This window comes from Ursus arctos, unplaced genomic scaffold (assembly GCF_023065955.2).
Source record: "Ursus arctos isolate Adak ecotype North America unplaced genomic scaffold, UrsArc2.0 scaffold_15, whole genome shotgun sequence".
Classification (NCBI taxonomy): Eukaryota; Metazoa; Chordata; class Mammalia; order Carnivora; family Ursidae; genus Ursus; species Ursus arctos.
The window spans coordinates 40366643-40378907 of NW_026622819.1; the positions used below are offsets into that span (position 1 = coordinate 40366643).

Here is a 12265-nt window from a genome sequence, read left to right on the forward strand (position 1 = left end):
GCCTCCCTGCCCCCCTTCTTATGGGGAAGAGGGTACCTCTTCTGTGTTGAGGACGTTGGCGATCTTTTTAGAGTGCGCGACGTGACCCACGACGCCCATGTCCAGGGGGAACACAATCTCGGAGTCGGGCACCACCAGGCATTCCTCAAGAACAGCATCCTTGTGGACGTTGAAGAGCCGGGTGGCTAGCTCTGCGATGCCGTTTCGGACCCTGTACATGAACAGGCTCATGCGGTCTGCCCGCAGGAGGAAGCTCAGCTTCTTCATGACGTTGAAGATGCATCTCTCCGCCTGCAAATTCTCCTGGAAGTCCCGCAGGAGGTCGAAGATGACTTCACTCTCCTCCACACTGCTCAGCGGGTGGTAGTTGCTGAAGTCCACGGCTGCCTCCTTGGCCCCCAGCAGCTCTGAGATGACCTTGGCCCGGTAGCGGTGGTTGTAGCACTGTTTGGCAAACATGATATTCGAGTCCAGGAACTTCTCCACCTGCTCCGCCGTCACCTCGCCCATGGCTCCAATCCCACTGGCTACCCCCGTAGAGAGGCTCAAGCTGGCCTTCCCAGGGAAGTCTGTGGCAAAACGGGGTCAAGGCTGTTTCGTGCCAAGCTGGGCTTCTGTGGGTCTGGCTGGTGGATCTCGCGGCTGTGGCTGCAGAGGTGAAGGAGAGAGCTCTGGAGATTAAATCATTAATATTTCTCGAGAACAAGGATTATGAGGATCAGAAGGTTCCAGAGGCTGCCAGGCCTCAGACTGGGGGGGGGGGGGGAGGGAATGAAGGTGAGAGTTTCCTCTTCACCTTGGCCTAACAGCTGAGAAGGGATTTCTAGACAGAGCCGGAGGTGGGCCAAACTAACAACAACCCCGAAGCAGAGACTGCCAACCGGCAGCACAGGGAAGACCCGCTACTGTAGGCGTGTTTTCCTTCAACGTTTGACACAGAAGCCTACCTACGCTGTTGAGGAGATTCGTTCAGCTTCTGCTGGAGAATCGGAACATCTAACAACTCTGTGCCCACTTTCCTCCCTGGCAGGAATGATTGGAGCTGAGAGGGGCTGCGTACCCCGCTCCCAGCGCCCGCTTCCCCCTCACGCCACCCTTCTGTGCTGCCTTTCCCGGCGCCTCCCCAGCACGGCCTCACTGCGCATGCTCACCATTCAGCCTGCTTCCGTGTGTACATTAGGGGTCTGGCCCCTACGGGGCCCAATTTCAGAATCTGCATCAAAGTCTTTCCCAGCTTTAGATGTCAACGACCCCTTAATTTCGGAATTCAAGGGGCCCTCGTAAAAATAACACCGTTCATATTTTTTCTTTTATTACAAAAATACATGTTCACTGTAGAAAATACACAAAGAAGATCATTAAAGTCACCCATAATCTTGCTACTCAGAGGTAACTTCTAGTGATCATTTTCGTTTCTGTCCTTTCTGTAGAGCCCCGCTTTTAAAATCTATTTCCCTTAAACTCCTCCCCCAGCCCCCATCTTTCTCTTGGCACTTTAATGTGGTTTTTCTGGATACAATCTCTATCTTTTTGGATTGTCAGTCAGAAATGCACACGTAGTCTAGTTGCTGTCGGCTCTTTTTGAATCTTGAGATACCAGAATCTTCCCTGAAGTACCCTCTAGTGCACCAGGGGAGGAGGAGAACATTTTCTTTCTGATGAAATGTACGTTCATTTCCGTGAATATGCCTAGGAAAGCCTGGTGTCTCTAGGTTATAAACACTGTGGAATGCAGGCTAATAGACTGTTGCTGGCACTCTGAACTTTGCAAATGAACTTTAATGGAAAGTAGATTACTTCCTTTATTGTAGTGTGTAGTAAATTCTTAGAGTATTGTGCCCATTCAGCACTGTGTCCACAGGTGACCCCTTGGCCTGGCAGGCCACACAGCAACCTGAATTTCTAAATTCTCACCATAAATAATGTGAGCCCTCTGTCTGGAATGCTCTTCCCCAGCTCTCTGCACACCAGCTCCTTCTCAAACTCAAGGTCTCAGCTCATGCTAGTCATCCTTTGTCGTCTTATCCCTAGTAGTACCCACCCTAGGTCCTGCCTGTCACATCATCCTATTTATTTCTTTTATTGCATTTATTACTGTTAGAAATTATCTTGTTTTTTTTGTCTGTTTGTTTCTTTGTTGTTTGTCTTCACATCTAGACTGGGAGTTGCATGAGGCAGGGACCCGCCAGGGCGGATTCCCTAGGCCTTGCGGTGCTGTCTGGCACATTCTTGATGCGCAGTAAAAAACTGTTTTAATTGTAAGTCTGGAACAGTTAATTTTATATGCCAACTTGACAGGGTAAGGAATACACAAATAGCTGGTAAAACATTACTTCCAGGTGTGTCTATGAGGGTGTTTTTTACAAGAGATTGGCACTTGAATCAGTAGGCTAAGTAAAGCAGATCACCCTCACTAGTAAGGTGGGCATGATCCAATCAGGAGAGGGCCTGACTCGACCAGAAAGGTGGAGGAAGGGTGAATGTGCCCTCTACCTGAACTGGGACTTCCCTCTTCTCCTGCCCTTGGCTATTGGCACCCCTGGTCCTCAGATTCAGACCAGGACTTACACCTTTGGCCCCCTGGCTCTCAGGCCTTTGGACGCAGACTGAATTATACCGATGGATTTCCTGGTTCTCCGGTTTGCAGACAGCAGATTGTGGGACTTCTCCATAACCATGTGAGCCAATTCTCCAGAGAACCCTGACTCATACAAAATAAAAACTCCTATATATTCTTGAGTACAATTTAGAAAAGACAAGAAGACACAAAGGAAAAATACTGAAATTAAATGTAATCCCAGATATTACCACTACAATATTTTTTTGGATATTTTAAAATATATGGACTATATATATATATACATACACATGCATATTCTCCAGGAAAATATTAAAATACATATTATTTATAAGATTTAATATATATTTTAAAGATTTAGGTATAACTAAAGATAATATATACATGTTGTCAACCTTGGCACCATCAACATTTTGGGCCCAGTAACTCTTTGTTGTGGAGACTGTCTTATATATTGCAGGATGTTTAGCGACATCCCTGGCCTCCACCTACTAGACTAGAATTCTTCAAGTTGTGACAACCAAAAATGAATCCAGACATTTCCAAATGTCCCCCTAGGGTCAAAATCACGTCTGTTGAGAACCACCGCTCTACAGTTACACATTTAGGTTGTCTGTAATTTTCTAGCATTATAAACAATGCTGTAATAAACATCATTCTATTTTTTAGTATAAACACCTAGAGAGCTTACAGCCCTCTAAGCATTTGGATGAATAATGCTACTTTTGCTCTCCAAGGCTATACCAGAGTCTATGAGACTGTTCTTACCCCAACTCCTCCCCTCAAAAAGCAAGCAGTTTTTCTTAATCCTGGCATTAACAGTTCTTCAGAATGTGGCCCCAATACTCTTTCTGCTTAGTTTTTCACAATTTCTCAACAGGTACTCTAAGCTCCACTCTAGTGTTCTTCCTTCTTTCTGGTTTTTGCACCTTCATTCTTGCTGTGCCCTCTGCCTCTTCCTTCCACCCAGTCTAAATGCCATTCCCTCCATGGATTCTTTGAGACCCCAACTAGACTCTTTCCCTATTTGGAACCTCCAAGCTATTGGTTTCCTTCCATTTCAATGGGAGTGTCTACATTCTAGGCTATATTTCTTCTGCACATCTGTCCTCTCATCAAACTCAAGCTCTTTGAAGATGGAAGTAAAATTTTATCTTTTCTTAAAATCTCCAAAAAAGCCCAGCCCAGGTGCTTTCTCATAATATACCAACGAGGCTTAGTTGCAACTGGCTTAGGAAGCAACTGCTTTGCAAGAAATCTACTTTTACCTTATTTTTCAATATGCCAGAATGAGAAAATCAAGTCTGTTGAAAAATGTCAGTTCTAATTGTTGGGTAGGTACAGATAAGTGGGTATTTGCAGCGGGTGACCTCCTAACTTGCTTGCAGGCCTGATTTCAGATATTAGTGGAAGGAAATCTGAAGTTTCTTTCACTGGGAGCAGGGTCTACTGGTAGGGTTAGGAAAAATTTTTCTCTGTAGTCTAGTCTAAAAAAGAAACACATACTACTAGAAAGAAGAAAACAGGACTGCAGGCCCAGAATGCCACTGATTCATTCTGTGACCTTGAAAAAATCCTGTCTTCTCTCAAGGTTTTGTTGATTTCCCTATCCATAAAACATCTAATAATGTGTCCCAAACACTCCAGGATCCATGACTCTAGATGGGCTCAGAGTGAGGGAAGACTGACCAGGAATGGCTGACCTGTCTGTTCCTGACCACAAGCCTTGCTAGAGGATTCTTCTGAAAGAACAGCTGGAGCTACTTATTTAGAATAATCTCTAGTCCAAGATCCACATTTCATGGGTGAAGAAAGGGAAAAGTTTTGAAAAGTCAGGTGACTCAAGTCATAGGTGACTTAAAATTTTTTGAAATTGAGATATAATTCATATAACACGAGATTCACCATTTTAAAGTGTACAATTCTGTGTTTTTTAGTATATTTGTTATGGTATGCCACTGCTAATCTACTTTCTCATCACTTGGTGACCACTAAGCTACTTTCTCTAGTGGTTTGCCTCTTCTGGACATTTTATACAAATGGAATTATATAATATGTGGCCCTTTGTGTCCGACTACTTTCACTTAGCATAATGTTTTCAAGGTTCAACCATGTTATAGCATGTATCAGCACTCCATTTCTCTTTATGGCTAAATAATGTTCCACTGCATAGATATACTATAGTTATATATTTTGTTTAACCATTTATTAGGTTTTTAAAAATCCATTTATTAGTTGATGGATATTTGGGTTATTTTCACTTTGTGGCTGTTACGAACTTCCACTCACAAGTCTTTATATGGACATATATTTTCAATTTCATTGGGTATATACCCAGAAGTGTAATTGCTGAGTCCATAGGTGATTTTAAGACTGTGAGTTTGGAGGTAAAAGGGGGGGAAATAAAGAAAGAAATAGGACAAAGCAAGGAACCAAATGGGTCAAGAAAAGGCATTTGTGGAAAGGTGTGTCACCTTTTTTTGAAAGAATAGGACTCTGAAATTCAGGACCTACTTGAATGGGGATGGTTGGCATATTAGTGCTACAAATTCCATTACTGGGTGAAAGGTCTCCACAAGCTCCCACCATTCATCCCTCTTGTAAAGAGCAATAGTGAAGGAATGAAGGAACCAGGGATATTCCATTGGGAGGAAGCTCTGAAAGGCTGTCGGGGGTGGAGAGTGTGCCAGTTTGTTCAGAGAGGATCCAGGGAGTAGGACAGAAGTATAGGTTATTATAAGAAGGCAACACCCAGAGTGCTTAAGAGGTGGAGCTCAGGAGTCAGATCTGGGGCTGACCCTAGGCCTGTCATTTACTATTTGTGTAAATTATTTAATTTCTCCTGGACCTCATTTTGCTTATCTGTAAAATTAGAATGCTTTTACATGACTGCTGTGGAGATTGAGAAAGTTTATAGTGTAGTGCCAAGCTATGTATTACCCAGTGCATATTAAGTTGAACCCTATGAAATTGCCCCTATTTGATTATTTTTGTCCTACACAAACAGCAATTTCATAGGGTTCAATTTAATAGTAGTTATCCAGTCGTCATTGGTTATCATAACTTTCAGAGATGAACTGGATTACCTTGAAGAAAGTGCGCTCCCTTGTCGTTGAAGGTATGTAAGCTGAGGACTTGTCAAAGAAGTTTCAAACACCAGCATTAGGAAGATGAGTCTGGGGCTAGCAAGTCAGTAAGGAAGCTGTTGCAATCTTCCCAGAGGAAAGGAACGGGTCTAGGATGGGGGTTGAGAGAGTGAGAAGAGAGTAGGCATAGAAGCAAGAAGAAGGGTGTAGAAGACATCCTGGCTTACTGGGAAAAAGACACATGAGAAAGAGTGGGGTAGGCCAGGGTAACTTGTGTGCTATTGGGGCCCTGGAGGAACTTGACACTGAGCCCCCTTCAGCACATTTCACTGGTGTCCAATGTCAACTTAGTCTCCATTTCCTGGTTGAAGGCCTTTCCTCTCCTGGCTTGCCAAACCCCATGTGCTAGGTGAAGCCACGAAAGAGAAGGCAGTTCCCTGGCTCCATCCTTATAATCACTGAAACAGTCTGGTTGGTCTCCACCCTCGTTTATACTTACCTTGGCTCATTCCCATGTTTCACTTGTTCTTACCCTTGACCTACAGTTGTTATCAGTTCCTAAATGTCCGGTCATCTGTTGACTCAGTAACTTTATTCAACTACTTGGGTTACCTGTTGGTCTGTCCCTGAAACTTGGCTAGTCTGTGATGTTCTCCTTGTTTGACTTTGAGGGTCTAATATGGGTCAATGGATGAGCTTGGTAGAAGTTTGTCCTGAGGGCGTTTTAACCTTCTGTGCATTTTCCTAAAGCTAGGATTCTGAAAGGGATCTGTAACTCAAAGATAGTTAGGAACTCAGGAATCCTGAAAGGACAGGTAAAATTAGGTCCTAAATACCTGCTCTGTGACCATAGCAGTAGAAAGGCAACAGGCAGGAGAATACACCTGGGCTTTGGCTCCAGAATGGGTTGAGTTTGAATCCTCTTCCTATCATTCACAAACTTTGACATATGGCAGGTCACTTAATCTCTGGTCCCAATTTTCTCATTTGCAGTTTGTGGATAACAATGATACTGATAGAGCTGTTGTGAGGATTGGAGGCAGTGATTCTATTGAACTTGGTTGATGGCCAGTTCCCAATAAATGTAACCTTTAAGAATGATAATGGAAGTCGAGTACAAGGCAGTGGTATTCGTAGAAAGCAGAAGTAATGCAAATAGATCTATTTCCTATTCTTTTTTTTTAAACAAAAACTCTTACTTTTCGCTTTATAAAGTCATACATCTTGGTGTTGCAGGAAATTGAGAAAATACAGGCAAATAAAAAGAAGAGAGTGGTTACCACCCAGAGAAACATTTTGATGTGTATCCTTCTTTTCTAATCATATAATTTTATAACAGAACTGTGATGAGGTAATATGCATTTTGTTTGTTTAATAATATACATAAACATCTTTCTGTGCCATTAAATATTTTTCTTTAATGGCCTCATTGCCTTCCACTGGGTGGCTGAGTCATAACCTGTTTAACATTCTAGCTGTTGGTTATTTAGGCTGTTCCTAATTTTTTGGTACTCTCACTGAATATTTGTGTAGTGAAATCTTTACATACCTGCTTGATTATTTTCTTACCTTGTTATTAAAAGTCTTACCCGGAAAGACAGAACAATTTCACTACTAATCTTTGATATCCCCAAATACAAGAGTTTAAGTAAAGAAATAATGGGAAAGTCAATATTTTAATGTAAAGATCATGTTCTATTTTGAATGACCATCTCCCGTAGCACCTGGCACATACCCGTGAAGGAACAAACCTGGGAAACTGGGGCTTGTGATTGCTGTGGGCCAGTCAAATAACATAATATTCTGTACCTAAATATTTGTAGGGAAAGTGACTTGTGCTCCTTCACCCTGGTGAAGAGTCACATGCCTTTTCTTTCTCCAAATTAAATGTTCTATGTTCCAAGCCTCCATCTCCCAATGCTGGCAAGATATTCAATCTGGATAATTATTGTGACTTCTGCCCCACCCCAGGTTCATGTGAAGGTCTGTTGGTCTAACTCAGTACAGCCAAAGAACAGCCCTCTGGCCTTTTGTTCACACTGATACCATAAATGTGCTCTTCATTCAGGTTGGTATGGCCCCTGAAAGGCCAACCATTCTGCTTTTTGCAGGGGTTCAGAGGTCCTCCAGTCTCCCAGGGCAACCCAGGGCCACCGACATGGGAGGCTTTCCCACCTGCCCAGGGCAGAGAGAGGCCCAGATCCTTGCCACTCAAGCGTCCTGCAAAGCCTAGCCCATGGATCAACGTTGGGGAAGTTTTCAAAAATCTCCTTTCTCCCTGACTACTTGGCTCTCCATTCTTTCCTCATCTGGGACAGTTCAGCATAATTTCCCTCAAAGGCCCAAAGTGAGAGGGGATCACTTCTTGAGCCTCAGAATGGTTACGTCCTATCCTGCCACACAGTGGCCCTGAGAGTTGAGTGATCAAAAGACCAAGCCCCTTCTAAGGAGTGGGGATAGAGGGCAGAGGAAAAACATTTATAATAGTTTAAAGCACCCTTTGTAATATTAAAAGAATGGAAACAACATAAATGTCCCTCAATGCTGAAATCAATGACAGTGCACCCAAACATTGGAGTACTATTCAGCTGCTGTGACCAAAGATGCCCCACCCCACATGTCCTTCTTACAATGTGACTTTGACACCCCTCCCATGGAGATTTGAGGTCTACTGCCCTCCCTTTAAATCAGTCAGGTTGGTTCTGTTCTTTTCTTTTCTTCCTTCCTTCCTTCCTTCCTTCCTTCCTTTCTTTCTTTCTTTCTTTCTTTCTTTCTTTCTTTCTTTCTTTCTTTTTCTTTCTTTCTTTTCTTTTTTCCTTCCTTCTTTCTTTCTTTCTTTCTTTCTTTCTTTCTTTCTTTCTTTCTCTCTCTCTTTCTCTCTCTCTCCTTCCTTCCTTCCTTCCTTCCTTCCTTCCTTCCTTCTCTTTCTCTTTCTTTCTTTCTTTCTTTCTTTCTCTCTTTCTTTCTCTCTTTCCTTCCTTCCTTCCTTCCTTCCTTCCTTCCTTCCTCCCTCCCTCCCTCCTTCCTTCCTTCCTTCCTTCCTTCCTTCCTCTCTTTCTTTTTCTTTCTTTCTTTTCTTTTTTCCTTCCTTTCTTCTTTCTTTCTTTCTTTCTTTCTTTCTTTCTTTCTTTCTTTCTTTCTCTCTTTCCTTCCTTCCTTCCTTCCTTCCTTCCTTCCTCCCTCCCTCCTTTCTTTCTTCCTTCCTCTCTCCCTTTCTTTCTTTCTTTCTTTCTTTCTTTCTTTCTTTCTTTCTTTCTTTCTTTCCTCTGTAGGGTCCATGCCAGCATGGACTCAAGACCCTGAGATTAAGACCTGAGCTGAAATCAAGAGTCAAATGCTTAACTGACTGAGACACCTAGGCGGCACCCCTTCGTCAGGCTTTTATGACTTTCAACCAAATAAACACAATAGAAGTGAAGCTATGTGCCTTTTGAGGCTAGACTGTAAGAGGCTATACAGTGTCCTCTTTGTTTGCTGGAACACTGGCTCTTGAAGTCATTACCTGTCATTTAAGCACAGACTGCTCTGAGACTGCCATAGTGTGAGGAAGCCCAAACTAGCCCACACAGAGAGCCACAAGGAGAGGTCCAGACAGCCTTCAGCTGCTTCGTCCTCATGCCCTGTCCCCAACCTGGCCACTATCTCACTATAGGTCTATGAGACACCACCCAGTCAAGCTCTGAGCAAATTCCTGACCCACAGAAACTGCAAATTAGCAAAATGATGACTGCTGTTTTAAGCCACTGAGTTTTGGAGTGATTCCTTAACTCAGCAATAGATAGCCAGAAAGCAGCTCTTTATGCACTGATATGGAACAGTCTTCAACATATAATACGAGTTTTTAAAAGGTGTGAAATAGTGTATATTGTATGTCCTTTTTGTTTAAAGAGATAGGGTCTAGTACCTGCATAGATCACTGGTTTGCCAACCCTCTGTGGGCATTAGAATCTCCTGGGGGGCTTTTAAAAATATCAATGCCTGAGTCCACTCTACTTGAATTTGATCATACTATCTGGGAATGGGACCCAAACATTGTTATCTTTTAAAAGTTCTCCAGGAGATTCGGATGTGTAGCCAGGACTGAGAACTGCTGGTATAGAATAACCGGAAGGTAACACAGGAAACTGGTGCTGTGTTTGCCTCCAGAAGGAACAATGGGGTAAGAATGGATAGTGTGGGAGAAAGACTTACTTTTCATCCTAAACTCTTTGATCTTTTAAATTTACTTGTACATGTTACCCGTTTTCAACAACAATCAAATTTAAAAAAGAAAAAAAGTGAAATACCCATAGCTGTGAAAATAAGTTGGAATAGCAAATCTGGACTAGCCTGTTCAATAATGGGGGTCAGCCTGGGGCCCCCTATAGCCAGGCCTCAGAGCAAGTGACCTGTCCTGCCTGGGAAGTGTGGCTGGTCAGGAAGGACTGCAGAGGTAATTCCTCGGGTGGCCTCTCACCTGAAATGACTTACTTGTTGGCCCACAACACCCTCACTCTAGTTACTCTTTGAAAAGCAGTTTGGGATAGAGTAATGGCTATAATATGTGACCCTCCAGGGGCCAGCGCCTCTGGGAACTCGGAGACCGACAGGAGGGAAAATGCCCAGGCTTACATGGGAGGGGTCAAGAGACCTGGCTTCTGGCTGGCTGGGCAGCAGACCTGCTGTTATTGAGGAAAAGCAGATTAGGAGGGATTTGGTTATCTGTTTCACCTCTTAGATTCCTGCTGCAGGGACCTAGATCATTAAGGAAGGTAAGGTAGGAATGGCAGACCAAAGTCCACTTGCAGGGGCCCCTGGGGATGTGTGTGGGGGGAGCCAGAGAGGCCCACCGCATTAAATAGCAGTTGGAAATGCTGAACTGGGAGGGAGAGAGGCACCAACGACTGGTCTAAATCTTCCTCTCTAGCACCTTTCCCTTGCCTTGGGTCACAGCCACATGTTCTTGGGTTTTGGCATCTGGCTGCTCTCAGTTTAAAAATCTACCTCTGTCCCACCTCAAAATCCACTTCCGGCCAGTTGCATGACCTCTTAAGTAACTTAATATTCTGACCCTCAGTTTCCTCATCTGCAATGTGGATTTAAAAGTATGGAATAAGAGAAAGAAAGTCATAGCCATTATTAAATTATTAAATAGACACCCGTTTAATTGGTGTCTACTATATGCAAGGATGCACGGTAGATTCTTACATTTGGCCAACACAGTGGGTGTAGTGGTTAAGAATGAGCTTTGCTGTCAGATGTAACTAGGTTAAAATCATATTACTGTCACTTATTAACTGAGACCTTGGGCAAGTCATCCCTAACATCTCTGGGTCTCATTTCCTCACCTATAATGGGAGCATCATAATATAGCACCTCCTTGAGAGCTGCTATTAGGATTAAATAATGAATGTGAAGAGTTTTGTGCATCCAGAAATATACACCCCGAAATCAGCATCTGTTGCCACTGTAAGTTTGGCAGCCTACAGGGAGTTGGCAAAATACTTTACACTTCTTGTCTTACTTGACCCTCTCCAGGACTAGGAAGGAGGGGCACGCTGGGTGTGAGGGGTGGTGGGGCATCAACTACCTTTGGAGAAGTGAGAACGCTGAGGCCTATTGACTTACCTCCAGTCACAAGGGACAGCATCAGGAGTAGAACCCAGGTGTTCTGCTTCCCAATATGACTTCTGACTTCCGGAAGCTCTGGATCTGATGGTTGACAGAAACTTGAGGATCATCTCTAGACATGAAATGGAGTTCCTTAAAATTACTGTGAAGAGGTTCACTGGAAAGGGAAGGAAAGGAGGTTAACCATTTTGCTTCTTTCACAGGTGCCCTTGACCTTCCACTCCATCTAGTGCCCACCTCAACCCCTCCCCACCCCTGCAGGCTATAAACAAGAGGAAGAAAGAATGAATAAACATGTATTCAATATCAGAGAGTGCCCAGTTAGGGAGAAAATAATTAAAGCAGGATGACACGATAGGATGTGACTGGGGAGGGAGAGTGGGCTTTTAGGCTGCGACCTGAAGACAAGAAAGAAACCAGGCATTAGGAACCAGTGTTCGGTTTCAAAAGAGAACAAGCTGGGCGGGCAAAGGAGCCCCGGATGGGTGGAGAGCACAGAGGGAAAGACAGATTTCCGGTGAGGAGAAAGGCACCAGGGCCTAGAGCATTCAGGGCCTCAAAAGAATAGGGAGGAATTTGATTTTATCTATAAATGTCAAGAAAAGCCACTAAGGATTTTAAACGAGGTTGGAATTACATTTCGTATTTATTCTTACATTTTTATTCACATCTTAAAAGGCAACTCTGGCTATTGGGACCTTCAGTGGAGAGTAGGTTACACGGAGGGCAAAGCCCCTAACTTCCCAGCGGACTTCTCCCCATTCCGGGCTTTCATTCCCCACCTACAAAGCGGGGCTGGGAGGGAATGGGGTCCCAAGGAGTCAGCGATAAAGACCTTGCCCCCACGCAAACGCTGAACACTTAAGAGCCCTAGACAGAACGCTTCCGGGTTTCTCCTGACACTTTTTCCTCCCTACGCTTTCAGAGTTAAGGCGGAAAACCGGTAATAGCTCCTCGTCCGCGCGAGCGGAGAAGGAATAGCCCTAAGAAT

At 43.8% G+C, this 12265-nt stretch overlaps 1 protein-coding gene across 2 annotated transcripts in view; it reads right to left on the reverse strand.

The window, feature by feature from the left end:
* The window catches only part of PDE6A (phosphodiesterase 6A), a 67073-nt gene extending 54832 nt beyond the window's left edge, over window positions 1-12241 (reverse strand). The window contains exons 1-3 of one of the 2 annotated variants that reach the window (XM_026510746.4): window positions 11931-12241; window positions 11272-11431; window positions 37-648 (exon numbers count right to left, since the gene is read on the reverse strand). In XM_026510746.4, the coding sequence (XP_026366531.1) occupies window positions 37-510 (474 nt within the window). In that variant the 5' untranslated portion in view covers window positions 511-648; window positions 11272-11431; window positions 11931-12241. Of the gene's footprint in view, window positions 1-36; window positions 649-11271; window positions 11720-11930 lie in introns of those variants that run through there. The other variant, XM_057312253.1, reaches the window with a different exon arrangement.
* Between the last annotated feature and the right edge of the window lie 24 nt (window positions 12242-12265).